This window comes from Physcomitrium patens, chromosome 20 (assembly GCF_059467195.1).
Source record: "Physcomitrium patens ecotype Gransden chromosome 20, ASM5946719v1, whole genome shotgun sequence".
NCBI classification, from domain to species: Eukaryota; Viridiplantae; Streptophyta; class Bryopsida; order Funariales; family Funariaceae; genus Physcomitrium; species Physcomitrium patens.
Genome location: NC_143429.1, coordinates 4396062 through 4417462, shown reverse-complemented (window position 1 = coordinate 4417462; position 21401 = coordinate 4396062). Strand labels below are relative to the sequence as shown.

Sequence of the window (21401 nt, the reverse complement as noted above, 5' to 3'; positions counted from 1 at the left end):
TAATACATTCACAACAACTGTTATTTAAAAAATAAGTAAAAATAAATAAAATTACTTTTAATATCTTAACTTATTAATAATTTTTATAGCATAGTAAGAGAGCAGTAAATGTACATACCATGAATGATTTTTTATTTTATTTTATTTTATTTTGGGATTTCCTTCAATTAAATCCTATACATTAAAAATGTCATATTGAATCTGAGATGAATTTCACAAGTGCTTCATTAAGAACACACATGATACTTCACGAAGTGTTTTATATTCTGAAAGCAATGTAAATCTGTAATAACTTCAAACTAGCAAACAGTTGCAAACGTTTTTACCAAACATTTATCCCAAACGGATAAGTCGTTCACATCACAGTTGTAAAATTCCAACTATTTTTATTTTTATTTTTGATGAAAAGAAAAAAAAGAGAACTGAAGACTAACTTCACTGTCTTTCCATAAAAGAACACAAAAAGAAAATTCAATAAAACTAAACTAAAACTGTGACCTTTCCATGATCACAAAGTTGCCAAAGCCCACAAAACGACCATGAAGATAGTGGCTCCACCACCATGAGGCTCTTGGAAGCTGTGTGTTTGTGTGTGCGTGCTGGCCGCGATGAATTTGAGTGAAAAGAATGCAGTTATTGCAAGTGAAGATTAGCCGTTCGAGGATTCAGGTGGATCTGTCTTGATTCTTCCGGTATCCTCGAAAGGATTTCAGTGGGTGGGGGTCTGTCCTGGTGCTGAATTTGCTCTGATGGAGAAGATACGGATGTTGGGGGGTTGGGATTGTTGAGGTTGCCGAGTTGCAGTAGAATTTCTCGGGGTTCGGCCATGCCTTTCAGTCTGTTTTCTATGCCACCATGTACTCGCTCAAGACGTACGTGAGGTTTCTCTCGAAAGTATGGCAGTTTGTGGGGTGTAATGTAGCTGGTTCCCCAGTGACGGGTCCTTTCTGAGGCGAAAGCTTGAACCCGTCTGGTGGGTGATATTCCTTTGTTGAGAACCTTGAGTTGCAATACTGTCATGGAGATTGAATCTGCCCATTCTTCCCGTCCCATGGCGAAGGTCGCTGCTGAAGAGATGGAATCCGAGATTGAGAGATTATTGCCTGGACGGCACTCGGATGTTGGAGGTATTGAACAGGAAATGCCGAGGAGGTTTGCTTTGAGTCATGATTTTGCCGAGGTTGGAGGCAAATCGCATTTCCGGGTTGAAGCCAGAGATGGAGAGATGGAGAATTGGAGTAGGCTCGTTCACTGTCTGTATTGGAGCCATTTTCTTTCCCGCTGGGGAGACAGGTATAGGTCACTCCTTCGGTCGTGAGTTCGATTTCACAGCCTGCCTGAGGAAAATTCTGTCTTCAGCCTAGGGTTGTGCTAATTATCACGTTATGTCCGCAGTTATGCCAATGTGCCTTGTTTTTGTGTGGGCAATAAACTCTAAATCAATCTTTAATTTGAGTTTTGGCTGAATGACCACGCAGGATGTGGGAGTTTGCGGTGGGCTTATTTATGATTCAAGTGTGGCCCAATTCACTACTACTCGTTGCTATCTATGGTCTTGTGGAAACTGCTTCTGTAGCTACTCTTGGTGTTCTTGTTGGGAATCTGGTGGATAAATGTCCCCGGCTGAGGGTACGGCTTCTGCACAACTCCTTTGGTGGATTCTCTAGAGGAAGGATATCTTAAGAACTCATAAATGCTAGAATTCGCATAACAGTCTTGGTCCAAGGAATGAAGTAGATTGTGTCAGAGCATGCAAGAATTCGAGGCCATAGAAGTTGAAGATTCACTTTGTATTTCTCTTTATAGTTGTGTCCAAGTCGAAGTGTTGGTTGCATTTTTCTTTCTGCTTTTAGGTGCGTATGATTTGAAGATGTTGGCGTTGGAGTCCAGATGGTGCAGTTTTCATTGGGTATACAAAATGGATCTGTTGTAGCAGCTGGTTTGGCTGTCGTCATGCTCTTGCTCCATCCATGGGCTACCCCAGGAGGATTCAGTGTCTTTGTGATGCTGGTTGTTATTGTGAATGTATTCGGTGCAATCAGCGCACTTGCAGGAATGGCTATGGATGTAGTGGTGGAGCGCGACTGGTACAGCTCTTAAGTCTCGTATATTTCAGTTGAATATTAATTATTAGGTTCTTGATTACCCTGCGGTGTAGCCTCATTTTCTAACAGTGGTACCTAAATTAATCCAACTCTTGCTATCACAGACTCCAATGCCAGAATCAATTTAATGATTTTTACATTATTCCTTTCTCGTGTGGTGAGTTTTCATGAAGTGATCATGCTCACTCTTATTGATTTTTGGCGCAGGGTAGTTTTGATTGCGGAGAAGCAAGCACCAGGATCATTGACAAAAATTAATTCAGTCATGCGCCGTATAGATCTCAGTTGCAAACTCCTAGCTCCAATAGTCGTTGGTTTCATGATGAGTTCCGTGTCGGTGCTCGCAAGTCCTGTTTTGATCGCGGTATGGAACATTATTTCGGTCGGGATTGAATACTGGCTTCTCCATCATGTGTACGTTTCCATGCCCGCCTTGCAACAGAAGAGCACCGCACACCAAGCTTACCAAGCCTCAAGCCAGTTTGCAGAGTCAAACGCTGAAGAAGTGGAATTGAGCGTCTTTGAGAGAGACAATATGTCTCAGGTATTTGAATCTTTCCCTTCTTTATCTTTTCAATTGCAGGCCTCAGTCCGAAACTGTTCTTAACTGCTATGGTCTTGAGACTCTTGTGCTTGAGGACACATCAGCGAATATCTGTTTTGAGTTTTTAAGTTAGGTACTTTTTGCATCAGCCTTGATAGTACTAATCGTTTTGTACTATTTATTATCAAAAGATGGAGGGCCACGAAGAAGTAAGCCTACTGAAAAATACAGGCCAACAGACCACATCCCGACAGTCTACCTTTCTCAATAAGCTGAAGAAGCTACCGGTGATTGAAGGTTGGGTCACTTACATGCACCAGGAAGCCGTGCTAGCAGGACTGGCTCTTGCAGTTCTCTACTTTACTGTATTGAGGTACGTTTCTCGCTGTATCTCTGAAGTTAAGGTATTCAAATTCAAGGCTGTGGCGTTGAGTGTATTTTCGAGAGGATTTTGTCTACGTCACATCTTGAAGTGATATCGTTCATAGTCTATCAATTTATTTTAATGAAGGAATGAAAGCTTTCCATGTTACTGGCTCGAATTCAATATGTCAACCTGATAATTGCGATATGCTGGTGCATTATGTTGGTTATCTCAATCCAAGGATTACGTGGGCGTGGGCGGTGCAGCTTTGGATCATTGATGTCGGCATTTCTGAGTTGGAGAGGCATTCCTCCTTATGTGTTAGGACTTGCTCGTGGTGTAGCAGCAATGATGGGAATTTTAGCCACATTCATCTTCCCAATTGTACATGCTCGCCTTCAAACTGTTCGCACGGGCAACTGGTCCATTTGGATCCAGGTGAGATCTCAGTCCCCTGTGAAGAAATTGACAATAGTGGATGTAACTTCGAGGTATTTTAACGTCAGTAATCGTTTCTTTGCTTCTTAAACAGCTTGCATTCAAGTTACAGGAAGCCGAACATCTAGTTCCAAGTCATAGTTCCTTGTTCTTACAAGAAAAGAGGATTGACCTATTGAGACGCACTTTGTTCTTGCATCTGCATCTTGTCAAACATGTCAGTATAGGTGTAAGGAATTTCTTTTAACGTGACTTCGCAAACGTGGCTTTTGAACAGTGGTCGTTGCTGTCAGTATGCGTTGTTTCCGTATGGATCCACAACTCAAAAGTGGCCTCACTTCTGCTGATTAGTGGCGTGGCAGCGTCACGTCTTGGTCTGTGGTTGTTTGATCTATCAGTGACTCAGCTCATGCAGGTCAACACTCGACCCACCCCACAGCACTTTCTTTTGGGATCCATCTTCTTTGTGTCCAACTCCCAGTGCTTCAGGCTCGGGAATTTAGAAACTGAGATGAGAAGCGAACCAATTTTTTTGAATCATTCGTATTTAAAACCCCGCTCTATGGTTCCCTCCTCATTACTCATTCAAGGTATTATGCGGTGATTTCACAGAAATTGATTTTTATTTCGTCATTGATTTTTCCCTTGATTTCGGCAGGAGTCTGTGCCAGTGGCAGAAAGAGGAGTGGTTGGTGGCGTGCAGAGGTCCTTGCAATCCCTAATGGACATGTTAACTTACGCTGTTGGCATGGTGATTGTTCGTCCACAGGCAAGTTATCCCAAAGTAGTTGAAAGTTTTATGATTAAGTGTAGATACGCTTAACGAGCGAGCCTAAACTCAGACGGATATATCAGACTCGGCTGTTGTAACCACGTTAGTATTGAAGTTGCTGTTCTTAAGGATTCACCTGGTACTCGAGCTCAATTTAGTGAGATTTTGGAAATGCATTTATTCGTCAGACCGTTTTAGTTGGAGTATGCAAACAACTATCACGATGTTTAATTCACGAATTGGGATAATAGTAAAGAGCTGACGCGCCTATCCTAATCTCTTAATGTTTATATACAGGACTTTGGCATCACCATTTGCATGTCATACGGAGCTGTTTTGACATCTGCCTTGCTTTACTCAATGCACGTTTACCGTGTCCGAGGTCATCTTTTCCACTTTGATCGCCTTCTACGGCCCAGATGGATACACAACACCTAGGTACGAAGGAGAATTGTATTTATTGATTTCCAAGAGCTTCTGCTCATCTAGTTCAATCTTATTTAAGTCGATACTTGTAGCTGCGCACCCCTTGTCGGGAGAATAGCGCAAAAAATGAGTCTGTAGTTGGATGAACCGATGATGAAACGGGGAGAAGGTGCGTCATAAATACAATGTCTGCTGGTTTAGTTTTAGCGCTTTGGGGAAAGGTACAAAGAGACCGCAGCTCCATTTATTGTGGTGCTCTATCATCACTGGTTACATTAATTCATTACTTGTAGTATGAGGGGTCATGGAGGCTGTATGTTTATATTATTTAGTTGTCGATCGCACAGGTTGGAGAAGTGGGTATGTTTGCTAAAACATTTCCATGGCTTGAGACATATCTATAGAGAGAGTCAACTTTTTAGAACGTTTTGTAACTATAGTTGAGATTCAGATATTAACTGACTTACGTAGGGAACCTTCTGCAGACATTACTTTTTGTTTCATTCAGGTTGCACCTTGGACAGATGGCTCTTTGCAGGTAGTGTTTAGTGCAGATAAAGTAGACAATACAACATTGGTGAAGTTATGACTTTTTCGGTGTTTTGGGATTCTGAAGTTTTGAATACAGTCTCAACTCTACATTGTGAGACTGTGAAAAGCTTTGAGCATGGCCATAGACACTTAAGAATGGATTGGGCGTCACTCACACTGTTATGCCTTGTCAGGAATCCATGAAGTCAGACATGCTTCCTAAGCCTTCAGGAAGCAACATCAGGCATGTAGCAGTTGGGTGCGTCAAACGGGGCACAGCTGGAGAAAGACTGTAGAAAGTTTGCTTTCTACTTAATAGTTTGTCAGAGTTGTACATTAATTTTGTTTCTAGCAGCATGTCTGTCGGTAGTACAGTGTGAGATTCACTGACTGGCCGTATATGTCCGGGGTTTTGACTGACTCTTATCAAGGATAACTAAAGTTGTCGCTTTCTCAATTCATTAAGAAATGCCTGTTTGATGCAAACATGATCATTATGTTTCATTAGTACATTTGAAGATGGTATGGTCTCTTAAATGCTACTTACAGACAATTTCATTGCTGCTTTGTTTGAACTTTCAGAACTTCAATGAAGCATTTTGAAATTACTCCTTGATTGTAGATTGTAGAATTGTCTTGTACCATTTACTGTTCAAAACCTACCTTGCTACTTTAAGACTCCAATAGGTTAACTTCTAGGTTCCAGGGTATTTAAAAATAAATAAATATATGCATGGAAACGAAATTGGGGTGTTGGCGTTAAAACAACTGTGTGGATTATTTATTTATTTACTTTTGTAAAAATGTTGATCAGCTGAAATGCCAAAAAACATTGTGTTTTTAAAGCTTGACTTTCTACATTTTATGGTCACATTCACATGATTTTTTAGTGACATAGTCAAGCTGCTAAATGAAACTGATTTAGTGAAGATAATTGATTGGAAATTTATTTGATGAGGGAGATCTTTAAAACAATTTAACTTAAGAACTTAAATTTTTGTTAACAATGTTAGTAAAGTCCCATGCATGCACACAATTTATGAATTTTAATTCAAGTAATGATTGAAAACGAACTAATTAAGATTTAAACTTGTACATCCAATGAAAATACTTTAACAGTTAGTTTTATTGACCAAAAATATAAAAATAAAAAATAAAAATAAAAACAACTATGCTTTGTTGTAATGAAATGGTTCAATTTGAATGCACTCTAGGTATATCAAAATGCACTCTAGGTATATACATCTTGTGAAGAATATTTAAAGCGTAGAAAGGCATTGAGTGGGTGCAACAAAATGTACAAAGCAGCAAATCACTTAATGGTATAATGCATTTTTGATAAAAAAAATTATTCATAATAAATATTTTTTTGATCAAATATAATCTTTATTGTAAATTGAATTTCTTGTTTCAGGATAATTTATTACAACTTCTGTTTCTTCATAAATAAACTTTCACTGTAAAGATTGCAAAAAAAACATCAACATAATTATTTACAATTTTTCAAAATACTTTGCTAAAATTTCATTGATTCAGGATTCTATACATATATATATCTTCTATCTAGAGGACTCTTCATACTGTCTCCAAGACCAATTTATAGTGGAGCTACACATTCATGAATGACAAGATTATGCCTTGTGCTTTCACATCTATCTTACAGTACAACTAAGTACCCACTTTGAAAAAAAAAGAAAAGTAAAAGGGAACAAGAACAAGAAGAGAACATAAAGACATAAATAAAAGCTGCTGCACCTCAATACCCAACTCACCATGCCCAAGGCCCCATTCGTCAGCCTGCCATTCCATGACATTGCTCTGCAGCTCCCTTCAAATTCACAACCCCTCTAGTTTAACCTCAGAACTGATTGTCACCCTCAGAACTGTTGGTTTTCCACAACAAAGAAAAAAAAAAAAAAAAAAAAAAACACACTTTTCTTGTCACTTCATCCTCCATTTGTTTGCTTGTCAAATTCTATCACAGTGTTTTGCAGAGCCTTGGATATGGCACTTGTATTCCCACCTGCCCCCGTGTTCAGCATTAGCAGCCATGGCTGCATCAACAGAATGGACAAAGAAGTGGAAAAGTATTCGTCAAGAGAATCGAACTTTCCTAATGTATAGAGAGAGAGAGAGAGAATTTGATGGGGTGTCAGAAAAGTAGAAAGAAAAATGAAAATGACAAAGCAGATGCAGCAGAAGCACTAAGCAGCATGATGGGACTTGAGGTGATTTGAAGAAAGGTCTTGTCTTACGGTAATGGTTCATGAATGCATGTTGTAGCTGCAGGATGAGCAGTGGCTTTCGAGATCCTCAAGGTTACATCATGTTGTGTCGATTCAGATGTCCATTCAATGTCTATTCTTTCACTAATTCACTGAAGTACTTGTGGCTGTTTGTGTCCATGATGGAGTCTGATTGCGACATTGGGTGACCCATAGCCAATTGTCTGTCTTCTGGCTTCGTATGGTCGTTTTCTTTTTGTACGAACAGATTTGTGGTTAATATTTTTGGTGAGGTGGTAGAACTAGACTCTCTTGTCAAGATCTTCTGCAATTCCTTCACGTGCTGGCATTTGGTCTCTCTGCCACCTTCGGGTCAAGGCTGCTGTACAGATTGTGTGATTTAAAAACCAGAGTTGCGAGAGACGTTGTTATTTCAAGCAGTTGGAGGAAGGAAATTGGTAGTAATGAAGAAACGCTGCTGTGGTGCAGGGTGCTTGAACATGCAAGATAATGCAGTTGTTGGGACTGCACTTTACACTAAGAAGAAACAGGCAGTGAGTTCTACAGGCATCAGTGGGTTGCCAATGCTGCCATATTAGGGGTGATAGACCTCATGAAACTCACAGCATTAGTTCCATGCAGGAGAAAATCCTGTTATGTTTCTACGAATAGTGCCGACGGACTGTCACTCTAAACCGACAGCCTGATACTTTCTCTTAATCAGGGTTCGTCATTCTAGCAGGGTTTTAAATCTTCAGGAAAAGCTCTGAAGTTTTCTTGATTTAGCTCGCATGAGCTACAAGCATAGTGAGAATGGTTACTATGAAGATGCTGACGATAGTTTTCCTCGTCAGTTTCATTACCGACATCGAGGTATTGGATGCAACTCCTAACTCGACATGTGATTTTCCGTTTGAACATCACAGACCGTCAATAGACGTTGGTGATTGCCGCCCAGTGTTAGGTGGTTTGGTGCAGTGTTTAACATTCATGCTGGAACAAGTGCCGCAACCCACAAATGGTTGCTGCGCAGAGGCTGCCAGCGCGTGGAAGATTTCCCCAGCTTGTCTCTGCAGGATTACATTCTATCCTCCGGGCAGCAACAAAAACGGTTCCTATAGAGATCACAACCTGCCCGTCTTATGTAATCTGACAGCGGAGTTGTGCGGCCAGTGCCCCACAATGCTTGGACTACTATCAGGCACTCTCTCCCCCCTCGCCTTCAATGCTTGTTTTCTTCTGTGATAGAGCGAATGATTTTGAATGCTTTGTGCGTGGATGATGGTAAGATTAATTGTATGTAGGGTAAACTGGTATGCAGATTCTAAAAGGAATCTGCCACTTGTACTTGGCATCTCGGTTAGCCTGATCGTTTTTGCAGCAGTAGCGCTCTCGTTGCTTGTTTGGAGGAGAAGAGTGCGTTCACGGTCTCTACCGCTGATTGCAGATCGCGATGGTACTTCAATTCCTTAGCCTTCTTCAATGAATATTTCGCCTAGCTTGAGTCATTCTGCATCCAATCATCCCTGGGTGTGTATGGATAGGAAACACTCCATTTTGTTGATTATAGGACACTGTCTGTAGCATTAGTCACGACCCTCAAGGTGATTGTGCCCGTGCTTTAATTGAAGATTAGTTGGCAGTGACATTCGATCAGTCTACTGTGGGTCTAATTGGATATTCTGGCTTCACCAGAGATAATGAAAATCGAAGGACGACCAACTCTATTTTCTTACAAAGAGCTGAAGGACGCCACCAAAAACTTCCACATTGACAGTAAGCTTGGCGAGGGCGGGTTTGGCATAGTCTACAAGGTATTTTTATGATTCAAGGATGGGAGAATCATCCATAAAATATCTTATCCTGACATGACAATTCCTCTCCTAATGAACTCATCCATAAAAAAATTCTATGATACGTCTGTCCAGGGCATTCTGTACGACGGGTCAGAGGTGGCCGTAAAGCAGCTGTCTACAAAATCAAGGCAAGGTAACGAGGAGTTTCTGAACGAAGTCACGCTTATCACGGGAGTGCAGCACCGCAACCTCGTCAAGCTTCGTGGCTGCTGCCTCAAGGGACGCGAACGGTTGCTTGTGTACGAGTATCTGGAGAACAAGAGCTTATACCAAGCTTTATTCGGTAACCTCCAACCCCATTCGATGTACTTTGATGGTCGCTACAGTTATATTAACTTAATCTGTACTAGCAAATTGTCATGTTGAATGTAGACCCTGGGAAAAGACTGCATTTAAATTGGAGGACAAGGGTGAAGATTCTGGTGGGCACTGCACGTGGCTTGGCGTACTTACATGAGGGTTGCCAGGCACGCATTGTCCATCGTGACATCAAGAGCAGCAACATCCTTCTGGACAAGGAACTCAACCCGAAGATTGCTGATTTCGGATTAGCCCGCTTGTTCACCGACGATGAGAGTCATGTCAGCACACGCGTCGCTGGAACTCTGTAAGAATCTAAGGGAACCATGGAACCCACACTGGAATTTACTATCGATACGATGTCAAGTACGCTGACCATTATGGCCAGACGCAAGAAATCTAACACGAGAGATTGATTCATTTTCTGGGTTTCGCATGCAAGCTATCTTAAACTTTATATGTAACAAACTTAGTGGTGGTGACCTGCAGTGGTTACCTGGCTCCAGAGTATGCAATGCGAGGGCAGCTGACAGAAAAGGCTGATGTTTTCAGCTTTGGTATTATGACGTTGGAAGTAGTCAGCGGCCGGAAAAACTTCAATGCTCGTTTGCCAGTAGAGGAGACCTACCTTCTGGATTGGGCAAGTTCTCTTTCAATTCTCTCAGTGTAAACCATTTTGTCTGCCAGCACGAGGCTGTCACGACTAACGATTGGAGCTTGATGCTTGCTTTCTACAATTCTTGTGACTAAAATCGAAATTTCTTAGCATGCTGCTACAATGCTTCAGAGAACCATTTGGAGTGATCAGAGCATGATTGGAATTTCCTTTGTCATAACTGTTATGTGTTCTTGTTTCTATATTCAGTAGTTTCCCTCTAAAATGTATTCCTCTACATCCTTTCCACTAAACATCACACTTCCCTTAACAAAGGAATTTAATGGCCACATATTTTAGATTGAGACGTTTCAGTTTCAAACTAGTGTTGTGTCTTCACGAAGAACTGAAGGCTATTTTGTGATGACTGATCTAGATAGTTTCATGAGTGCACCTAAAAATCTAAGTTGCTAAATTCCTCAAAAATTAAAAAAAAATGAACTGATTGAATATACAGGCATGGACATAAAAGTACGCAAGGCATATTCTCTATATGCAATCATGTGGACTAGTTTGAATCATTTCCACAAAGTACTAGTGCCGATGTTTCCATGTTTCCCAGCAACTGTTGCTATTGTTTACCGTCCCTTGTACACGGACCATAAGGATCCCTGCAGTTTTATCGTTTTGATCTTCTAACCGTCTGACCTTCAGATTTTACTCTTGTAGATATTTATGCCAATAGTTCCGGATTGTTGTTTTTGGTCGCTACATGGTCTTCTATTCGACTTTCATTTCTGTAAATTTCTGTAACCTTTATGAAATAGCTTCTCTTCGTCCTGACACACGTGTACAAGAATTTAGGCTGCAGAGAACTGTAGCTTATTTGCGACTCTTAATACTTGAGTTCCAATTATGCTGTCGAATGCAGACATGGACGTTGCACGATGGAGGCAACATCTTGGCTGTGCTGGATCCCTTGTTGATGGACGAGCCATACCCAGAAGAGGAGGTGAAACGAGTCACCGAGATAGCTTTGTTGTGTACTCAATCACTGGCGTCCATGAGGCCCTCCATGTCGCACGTTGTCTCCATGCTAATAGGCGAATCTGAAGTGAAGACGAGCAACGCCACCAAACCGAGTATACGGATGTTTTCCTCCAGTCTGTTGCCGCCCTCCAGGCAAGGCTCGCTATCATGTGGCCAATCTCATTCATCTTTCCACTCTAGAATACCCAGCTCCACACAAAATGGTAGTAGTATCAGTATATTGAGTCCTAGATGAAGTTGTTTGCACACACAGAAAATTCCTAAGAGCCCTAAATCCCGAGGATTCCTTCCTCCACTTCTGGCCCTCTGTAATATATGCTATGCACAGTGCCACTTACACACATCAGGCATCGTGACATCTCTTCTGAAAATCCTTCCTGGGTCAAAAGCTTATGTGCATCTGACAAACTCTTCTCTCTCAGTTCTCCCCTGATCAATTCATCTCATGTATTCGTTGCGTCTGTCTGCACTTTTAAATCTTCAGTAAATCATGTCACCATTTCATTTACTTGCATCCTCCAACGATTTATAACCTGGTGTTTCCAAGTCAACGAACACTTTTATTAATAAATAAATGACATTGAGGGATATGAACTGACAGAACCCACACGCTTTACATGGCTGTTCAACATCATCCTCAGACTTTTCCTCGGATATAAATGCCAATATTTGAGTACTTTGATCATGCATCAAACAGAATGTATATCTAGCAATAGAGGGAGGTAACATTACATCTCATTTCTCCCAGGCAACTAAAGAATGGAAATAGTGGAATACCTGTCTGAAAAGATCAAACTTCTTTCTACAAACTTGTGCAAGTGTAAGTGACTTTTTCGTGTGTACCCATTACAATGTTCCATCATGCTGCTTGCTAAAAGCAATAGTGGCTTCAAAAGTGGCTTCAAAGAAGGTTTGTTCCCAGGTGACAACATACACTAAACAAGACACAATCTAGCAGAAAAAAACATCATATCTTTTAGAAAATATTAGTCCAATAATTATTTTTATATTGAAGAAATGACATGCTATGCATTAAAAGGTGTATTTAATATATTTTGAGAAATTTTATTTTATAAAAAATAAATTATTATTAAAAATCTACTAATAAATTCATCAAAATAGAATAAAATAAATTATTTTTAAAATAAAATTTAAGATAAAATTCAATTAATATTTAATAATCAAAATATAATTAATATTAACGATTTGATAAGAAACATATTTAAAATAATAAATAAATAAAAAAAGAAAGGGGATATATTTGATATTATTTATATAAAAGAAATTGCTCAAATTTAATACAAATACCAAACAACTTAAGTTTAGTGGAGATTTTTGTTCTTAAGGGGTTTTTTTGGTGTAAGTTTTAAAAAAATTAATATACTTAAAAAACTACTAACATTCTAAGAAATTTTCTTTTTTAGTGTATTATCTTCTAACAAATGTAATATATTATATGGTTCTAAAATTGATTTTATGTATATTGCAAAAACACTATTAAAATATTATATTTAATTGTATTTAAGTCATATATATATATATATATATATATATATAAGCTTTTGTAAATTATTAGAAACCTGCCAAAGAATCTACTACTTACATACAAAATATCATTTACAAATTTATTTTTGTCAAATAGTATACTAATAAATATTATTATTTAAAAGTTGTATCCATGAAATAATAGTAGTATTTGAGTTTTTGTTGACTTCTTTAAATTATATGATTATAGATAGCAACTATCTTATAATATTATATATTGTCACTTAAGATGCTCTAAGATGCTCTAGTTTCTTAGCAATCATATAATACTTGCTACACATTAAATAGCTTACTGAAGATGTTTATTGATCAATATAGATTATTCTTCCATCTATTATAATTAGGCAAAAAATGCATCAATTAAAGTCAACATAATATAATCTTTAACAAATTTACTTGCTTGGAATTTGCATTTATTACTTGAGATTTTTAGCCAAACAAGCATTATTATAATTTTACTGGAAATAAATAAACATTAACAAAAAATATATGCACATATATATATATATATATATATATATATATTATTTTCTTTTCTTTTGTACAAATGATAATAAAAAGATCCATCTTAAGTGACCAAGTGATAACTTCTAATGCATTAAGCAAATATATTGCCACTATAGTAGGCTAAGAGCACATGCCTACAATATTGTTGTATCTTTTGACACTACCCAAATATTACACATTTTTTGAAATTAAAAATATTTTTATATTATAATTGTAGAAATAAACAAACATATTTTGTTGGGAAAGTAACAAATGTCAATTGCAGTAGACATGAACATTAACAGAATTTTAAATTTTCCATGTTGATAAATAAGATAATTTTTGTACACCAAAAACAAAATTTCCCCAAAATTTAAATTTTGAAAATACACTACTTATTTTTCAAGATGAAATCCTAACCTTAGAATTACCGTTAGAAATATTCAAAAACCAATTCTTCAATGCATCACCTAATCATATAAAAAAAGCTAAAATTTCATTTCTAAACAATTACAACTCAAAATTTGGTGCAAATTCATTTACAAATTTTATGATTTTATTTCAAGCACCAACAAACTCTGTTATATTGAAAAACTGCACACAGCAGCGATCATGACAGCTAGGGTAGCTCAATAGCAGCACATGCTGAGGGATGTCGAGTAGATACAAATAATGACCGTAAACTTGGAACAATATGAGGTGACAAGTTCATACACAGTAAAAAAGACGCATAGTTAAAACTTTTTCCTTCGCATCAATTTCCACTGATTCTTACACTGCTCATGAAGTGCAAAGAATCTAAATTCAAGTTTATTTTCATTTCGGTTTTCTACAAGTCTTTCGAAACATTCTAAAGGAATTTCAAGACCGCTCCTTCAAAATCGGCCAGAGAACTAGACCTCCGCGGGATGCTTCAATACCTGTTCAGTTAAGCTTCAGCTGCGCTTCTAAACAAAACTGCAACTTAAGTGAAGAAGTCAGCTGACGAGAATGAAACTAGATTGTGGATGAATATAAAATTATTTCAACGTCTAAGATGGTATTTCGCTTGTGATGAGCTGAAAGGCTCACCATTTCAAGAAAAGGATCAGACATCAAGGCCAAAAATCACCTTCAGATAGCTGCCGAAAAAAGTTCCGATATGTACGCTGCAGGCAGACTCTCAAGAAAGGGAGTAAGCCCAATTTTAACTTCCTCCAATCTGTGTTAGTTCGTGTCAAGAACTATCCTAACATTTATCGTACGCATCTTCAAACGACTTCTACTGTGCTAGCTGTTCATCCACAAACCATCTTGTCAGAAAATAAATCAGCAACCACATAACATGGTCTTGTTGTCAAAGATTATCAAGCTTCACATGCTTTCAAAGGAAATAAGCAGGTTAATACTGTCTAGGTTATCTACAATTACCAGAATGAAAACCAGACAAGTAGAAAAATTCCGATTATCTTCTTGTGAAAGTGAGTTGGCACACATTGGCTAGACAATTATTAAATGCACAACTTGGTCATTAATCGATAGCTCATTTAACCAGCTGCATAGATAACCCTTAAAGACCACAACAGTGCGACTCGTAGGAACTCAAAACGCAAGCAACTTTGTGGCACCCGAGGCACATCCTAATGAAGGAGATTGATACCCTAAAACTCACCCGATGCCACTACCTCCTCACTTGAATTAGTGTACACCAAGGCACAAAATGCATGCACTTGCGGCAAGTTTGCCAATATACTTATAAAACGGTTTTCATCGGGATGTTCCAAAAGTGTGGACCCAGCTCCTGCTACAGGAGGAAGCATCCTGGCCAGAGGAATGCTATTATCCGGAGATCCTCTGTAAATGGTATAAAGCTCCTCCATGACTCCATCCAATATAGCATCCAGACAAACAGCCAGAACTTCATTAAATTCATCGCTGCACAAAACGGTCAAAAACTGAAGTCAGAAGTGGCTTGAAGAACAAAGTTTTCGCCTTCTACTGCAATTGTAGTGTCCAAATTACTGTGACATAATCGGCCCAAAGTAAGCAATGTAGTAAACACCAGTGCGTGTAGAAGCTAAGACCATGTCTCGGGGCCAACCAATACCAGTAGAGAGCTTTCACAAAGCTAGCACGATGAACTGTATGATCTCTAAACAGCTTCAATGAGGTTTACTCAAAATTCATGAGATTGCATAGAACTTGTCAGAGCTCCAGAGTAGGCTCAAGAGAGGTAAGAGATCTTTCTGACCCAGGAGGAAGTCAAAAATAGTGAAAAAGAGACACGTAGATGGTACTTTACAAGCATGTGAGTCATTACCTCGACACAACTGCCCTAGTTTCATTCATGAGCTGGGCAAGCACGTCATCTTCATGTGTCATATCTGAAACTGAGGCGGCTGCATCTGCAGCTGAAGAGGTGGCTACAAACTCATCCGGCAATACATTCTCTGGTGGAAGAACGTATTGAACCCAGGGTGATCTCCTGCTATCCAAGCTTGCTCGAATTTTCATAAAAACATCCCTAAGTTCGTCAATTGTATAAGGCTCCTTAAGTTGTTTCCTGGAAAATCCCACGTTGACTAACGGTGAATTTATTATGTAGAATTCGATCTTGGTGGTTCCATGCATCTCAAAAAAAATAACGACACGTTGTTCAGAACAACACCTAAAGTAGCATCTAGCTGAAAACATTCAATTGAATGAAAAAGTGGATTCTTGTTAACATCAATTGCACCTCCAAACTAGGCATGATTGCTATAGTTCAAACACTGTGCACCTAGAGCTAATTCAGTCCATAACACCTGCAATCCAATAGTCACAAAACGCCAAGAAGGAAGTAACCAAAATTGATTAACACGTACCCTCTTAGTACAATTTCCACCACCTTGTAAGTGTCTGCAACAAGAGTCGCTAGACCTTTGTGATGCAAGTATCCAGCGAAAGCTATGAACTTGTGTTGCACACTCATGGATAAAGGCACATGCGAATCCTGAAAAAGCATGTAACATGTGGGGTTAGTGCAAACTATACTCTGCTAACACTCCTTTATCCATGAGTGTTGCACACTCATGGTTAGGGATGTCTAACATGATAAGAAACATAAGAAGAGAATGGAGGAGCAATGAACATCAATATCCTCGTAAAGACATACGATATCTGCCTGAAATAAATGGCGGCACTAACGTTACAAACAAAATGCTACGCTTGCAAAATAACATGCTCAAAATTCCCCACCTCGGAATTCATCATATTTCTGGCGGTGTCAAAATACACACGCCTTCCAAGGATATTCAGTTGAATGCGGATGAAGAGATCAAGCAGACTAACTGCTGTCATTGCACAAACTGTGCGAGCAAAACCTAACATCATGCATGCATTTGATGAGCATATGGCGTAAGTCGAAAGTTTGTAGAAAGATACAGTGTCCGCAATAGTCATTCCAAGAAGAAAAAGAAAACTTAATTACCTGCAAAAACCGAAACGATACTAGGAAAGTAATTAACCTCTTGACGTAAGCTGGAAAACTAAACCGTGGTTCCCAGATAAGTTTAGTGCTAAAGTTTAGTGCTAGGGCTCCCACCCTTGCTTATTTGTAAAAATGCAAACACAACCATTGAAAGGCTCATAGGAGGCACAACATAATGTGGGAATTAAAACTCACTTCGAGTCTTCAGTTCTTGCCACAGCTGCATCTTATCCCTGTGACTCAACAATTGCGGATCCACTTTGCATAACATCAGTTTGTCAGTTAATCCTTCCAGGTCAACCTTAGAGTACAGGCTAGCTTTCAGGTGTGGTAACACTGAAGGTAATGTTGTAGAATCTGATATCCTCTGAATGCCCTCAAAATGACTCTGCAACCTGGAACCAATCAAGTTCAGTGCTACAATTCTATGTACATAGCAAAGACAAATTTAAATTACGTGCCTGTAGTATGCAGCCACCAAACAATCGTCCTAATCCTTAAGTTATTACGGGCGCCTGACAACCGATAAAGTCCGGTTGTACCATTTTTGTCAAATATCTACATGTTTCGATGTTTGCCACACAAGAAATGCAACAGAAACATATAAGGGCATCCAGATACAGTTCAGTGAGCGTACTGCACTTCGGCACGTTCTTCCGCTTCCTTCTGCACTAGTGCAACTCGTGCGGCATCTCTTTCTTTTCGTGATTGTGAATCCAACCCTAAATATTGGACTCCATAATAAATTGCTGTCCCTCCTCCCACCAGTCCAGCTGCAATCAGCAGCGATCGCCTATATTTCTTGACCCATGCCCTGAGGACGGCATGCACAAATGTGGGGAAGTCAGACCACCTTCGATGAACATTACCAGACTAGCAAACTACAAAGCGTTCCGCCATTTCTCATTTTCAACAAACAGCATACGTGAATTAACCCCTACTACTATTCCTTTGATAAATTGTTAAATACGGAGAGTTTATTTAACAGCTGAGACTTAATTAATTATGAAAACCTTGGTTTCCCTTCTACTAAGTCAAGAGAAAACTGCTGATGTACAGAGTACTTAAATCCAACTGGCCGAGATGATGATCATTAGATTCCCAGCCCTCCACAAATACATGTAATAAAATTTATTCGAAGTGTAGTGGGATGAGAGCAAGCTATGAATTCCAGCGACCTCAACTAGAGAACAACTTCACCTCTATGAACACAAAGAAGGGAGCGCAAAATGCTCTCATATCCTTGCAAGAGCCGCTGCTGCTCTTCAAACATTTTAAAAGCGGATGATATTTCAGGTCTAGTGGAGCTCGTAAAAGGCGTTCAAGATACAAAACTTCATGAATAAATCTCTTAGCACCTGAGATTTAAAGGCAACCGATCGTAAGGTAGGGACACCACTGCCATATTCAACGGCCGCAAGCATCGACAAACAAGCGGATGGATTCAAGACACGATGACCAAGAGTTTCATCCTCGTCCAATAAACTAAGCCCTAAAACTAGCTCGTGAGGTCTTCAGCTCAAACAACAAAAGCCTTACAGGGTTCCACCACCCGCACGATAATCAGACAAGAATACTGACACATAAAGAAGAATCTGCTCCAAGTTTCTGAACCCAACGCTCGAAAATCTACTGCCAAACTCTCCAATTACGCACAAAGGGAACTTACTGTACCCAAAAGAAGAGAGAGGGAGGGAAAAAAAACAAAAAAACAAAACAAAACAAACAAGCACCTCACGCGATTTCTAAACCAAAAATTGTTAATCAGGCAACGCACTCAGGTCAATTTGACGACGAAACCTCCCTCCCCCTCCCTACAACCACCACCACTTAGCTCACCAAAACCTTGGCCATCAAACAATCGACCATCAACCAACAAACCCAAAATTCCCTATGACAACAATCGCTACTCAGCACAGTAATACCGTTCCAACCATATCCAAGCCACTAATCAAATCTGCTCACGCTTACTTGAGATCATAGTGGCATGTGATGTGCAGCGGAGTAGTCATGACGACGATATACAACCTACAAAATTCCTGCAAATGGCTCACAGGATCTCCAATTCCTCGGTCCGAAGCCTCTTGCCACCCGACGACACACAATCAAAAAGGGCAGAGTGGTATCAGGTAAGGCGAGGAGAAGAGTACACGAGCCTCCCTCCCGCCACAATACTCTCTCTACTCCCCTCGCGTGAATGCTTGCTTCACTGGTTGTCACGCTTCTCTAGTGACTCCCCTACACACAGCCCTGGTTCGCATTCTGGTTTGCTTTTCTGGCTAAGGGTTTTGGGACCCACTACAATATTCTACTTCTAAATTTGGCGCAGCGCTGCGGCATTGGGTCTCGCTCCGGATTTGATGACTTGCAACACAGTTCGGTGCGAAGGGTGGTGCACAGGGTAGAACGGTGATGAGATGCGAGTTCGTGGGCGCCCATCTCAAACAGGGGAAACGAACCCTCATCGACCTACTAGCTTCAAGCCTCCATTGCCGACCTTCATCGCCTCTTTTCCTCTTCGATGATGCATGAGATTCAGGGCATACACACATCGTCCGCGATCCGCGAGCATTTCATGTTTCGGAGCGAAGCAGCTCCGATGCGTTCCATTGAGGCAGGGAAATTTTTGCATGGCCGGCGAGTCGCCGAGAGCAGCGGCGGCAGCGAGGGAATCCCACGTAAGCTTCGAAACTTGTGCGCTGACGGAGATCACGAGGCAGCGTCTCTAGGTTTTTGAAATTTCCATACTCCCTTTGTAGAGGATTTTGAAGGCTTAGAATGAACAACGTGGATTTTCTAAAAATACATATTTTTTTGTTTGTTTATTTACATGACGGTTCCTTTTGCAGACCACTTTGTTAGGTGGTTTGTCACTGCAAGCTTTAATTGCATAATATTTGAAGCAGATTACTGTTTTGTTATGTTTTTTATATTTTTTGATACCATGATCTTACAATTTGATTGGATTTGTAAAAATTGAATAAATTCTGAACAGAATAAATTTAGGTTTGTTACCAAAAATGGATTCAGCATTCTAGTGCGTAGTTGTTCAATGAAAAAGGCTATTGTTTGTGTATTTTTAAGTCATTGTGATTTAATCTAATTAAACATTAAGTATGGTGTTCAAAAATATATGTCTAGTAATTACATGTTTTATTGTGATATTATAATTATATTATAATTTTGTAATGAATCTCATCAAATTTAAATAGAGTGCTTCTAAGGGTTTGTTTTTTTTTTTTTTTTTTTTTTTTTTTTTTGTCATAGCACTTCTAAATGTACAGTCAAATCGGGAGTTGTTATATCTGATATGCTGCAATAGTTGGTACAATTTCAATCTACTAACTTGATTTCCTGATTAACAACCAATGATCTCTAATACTTGATGTTTAATAAATGCATTAGAAAAAATTGGATTTTTAAAGTGCAAAATTACTAAGTTTTCTCATTCCTACAAAAAATTGAACTTTCCACATTGATTTGTTACAAAACTTAAGGCCAGCACGGAAAGAAGAAGTTGCCTAAAGACCTCTAAATCAAGCAACCCTGCTCCTCAACATTTGTTTCTTTAGAGACCTAACTTTGTATCATTTTCACATTTTGATAGTATCTCTCAACACCGAAGACTAGACATCCAAGCTAAGTTGGGGTCTTTGTGCTTCTATTTCTTCTCCTTCTTCCAGCATTTCCACTTTAATAACAATAGTCGATTCAAGAAGCTCTTCGTCGTGAGCTCATGATAAATCTCTTTCCAACCTTCTAGGTTCAAAAAAGTGTCAATAGACATGAGGTTCCTCACTCTAAAAGTAATCATTTGGCAAATAAATTCTTCTTCCAATACAAGTTCCTTCTCGGATACATTAAAATCAGATGGCTTGTCTTCATTTTAGGATACATCATGTGAGATGTCTTCTACAATAGGTTGGTAGTCTTTATATTTTGCAAGGTGACAAGATATTTGTGTATTTCTAGTGATTAGAGATTGTATTAAAAGAAATATCATTCTATACTATTCTAATCCATCTTATTGCTTAAAGTTGGTGCACTTTTTAGATGTTGGTGTATGACTTATTTTCTTTATAGTTAAGACAACATTGAAGGTGGAAGCTTGTGTTGCACCATTTTAAGCTAGCAATAATTCCAGCATCCATAGGCTATATTTTTTTAGGTGGTGTATGGAGGCAAGAATAAAATTTTAATATTTATAAGGGCAACATTCTTGAGTATGTGTGGCAATGGGTTGTAAAAAATGAGAAGAATATCATAGTTGGCAACTTTTGTTTTGGAGCTGTTATATTTAAGCCAATACTAAAAAAAAATCCAATTATCAATGTTTTTTTTTTTTTTTTTTTTTTTTTTGTTATTGCAATAGTAGAATCCAAACTCAATACTAGTCTTCTTCTTCAAGCACATTGGTTTGTTTATATGGCCTTGGTTTGAATAAGAGGACCAAACAAGTGGATTCCTCTATGCTTACATAGCAACTCCTAGTTGGCCAAAACATATTTGTATTCTATGAAGTTTGCATGAGAATATATTAGGCACCTAGTTGTAGAAGGTAAAAATAAAAATTGCAACAATAAGGTCCTAACAACTCTAATGAAATTCTAAACAAATTCCTATTAAATCTTAATAATATTAATCAAATTTTAATCAAATCCATAAGAAGTCTTGAAGAAATTACAAAAAAATATAAAGAAATCACAAATTAATCTT

The 21401-nt window shown here is 38.9% G+C and overlaps 3 protein-coding genes across 6 annotated transcripts; 2 read left to right on the top strand and 1 right to left on the bottom strand.

Moving 5' to 3' along the window:
• Window positions 1-540: 540 nt before the first annotated feature.
• LOC112273634 (solute carrier family 40 member 1) lies at window positions 541-5666 on the top strand. Of its 2 annotated transcripts, none has more exons than XR_002967104.3 (10): window positions 541-1293; window positions 1479-1629; window positions 1891-2087; window positions 2313-2649; window positions 2841-3022; window positions 3255-3451; window positions 3729-3866; window positions 4110-4220; window positions 4521-4661; window positions 5375-5666. XR_002967104.3 is itself a non-coding variant. In XM_024502612.3 (10 exons), the coding sequence occupies exons 1-9, from the start codon at window positions 1019-1021 to the stop codon at window positions 4659-4661; spliced, it is 1704 nt and encodes a 567-aa protein (XP_024358380.1). In that variant the 5' UTR covers window positions 547-1018; the 3' UTR covers window positions 5375-5666. The 2 variants fall into 2 exon arrangements, 1 of the variants encoding a protein (XP_024358380.1); XM_024502612.3 differs by having other exon boundaries at window positions 547-1293; window positions 3280-3451.
• A 2060-nt stretch (window positions 5667-7726) lies between these two features.
• On the top strand, window positions 7727-11714 carry LOC112273636 (cold-responsive protein kinase 1). The gene is made up of 7 exons (XM_024502615.3): window positions 7727-8606; window positions 8727-8861; window positions 9101-9219; window positions 9334-9544; window positions 9634-9868; window positions 10051-10201; window positions 11088-11714. Exons 1-7 carry the CDS (start codon window positions 8219-8221, stop codon window positions 11439-11441), a joined length of 1593 nt encoding a protein of 530 aa, XP_024358383.2. The 5' UTR covers window positions 7727-8218; the 3' UTR covers window positions 11442-11714.
• Window positions 11715-13950: 2236 nt separating this feature from the next.
• On the bottom strand, window positions 13951-19401 carry LOC112273579 (peroxisome biogenesis protein 3-2). 3 transcript variants are annotated; one of them, XR_016498853.1, is made up of 9 exons: window positions 18657-19401; window positions 17323-17499; window positions 16881-17080; window positions 16454-16578; window positions 16081-16208; window positions 15537-15779; window positions 14889-15151; window positions 14309-14510; window positions 13951-14157 (listed from the first exon to the last, which is right to left on the bottom strand). XR_016498853.1 is itself a non-coding variant. In XM_024502518.3 (8 exons), exons 1-8 carry the CDS (start codon window positions 18695-18697, stop codon window positions 14488-14490), a joined length of 1200 nt encoding a protein of 399 aa, XP_024358286.1. In that variant the 5' UTR covers window positions 18698-19401; the 3' UTR covers window positions 13951-14487. The 3 variants fall into 3 exon arrangements, 1 of the variants encoding a protein (XP_024358286.1); XR_002967074.3 differs by having other exon boundaries at window positions 14349-14510; XM_024502518.3 differs by having other exon boundaries at window positions 13951-14510.
• Between the last annotated feature and the right edge of the window lie 2000 nt (window positions 19402-21401).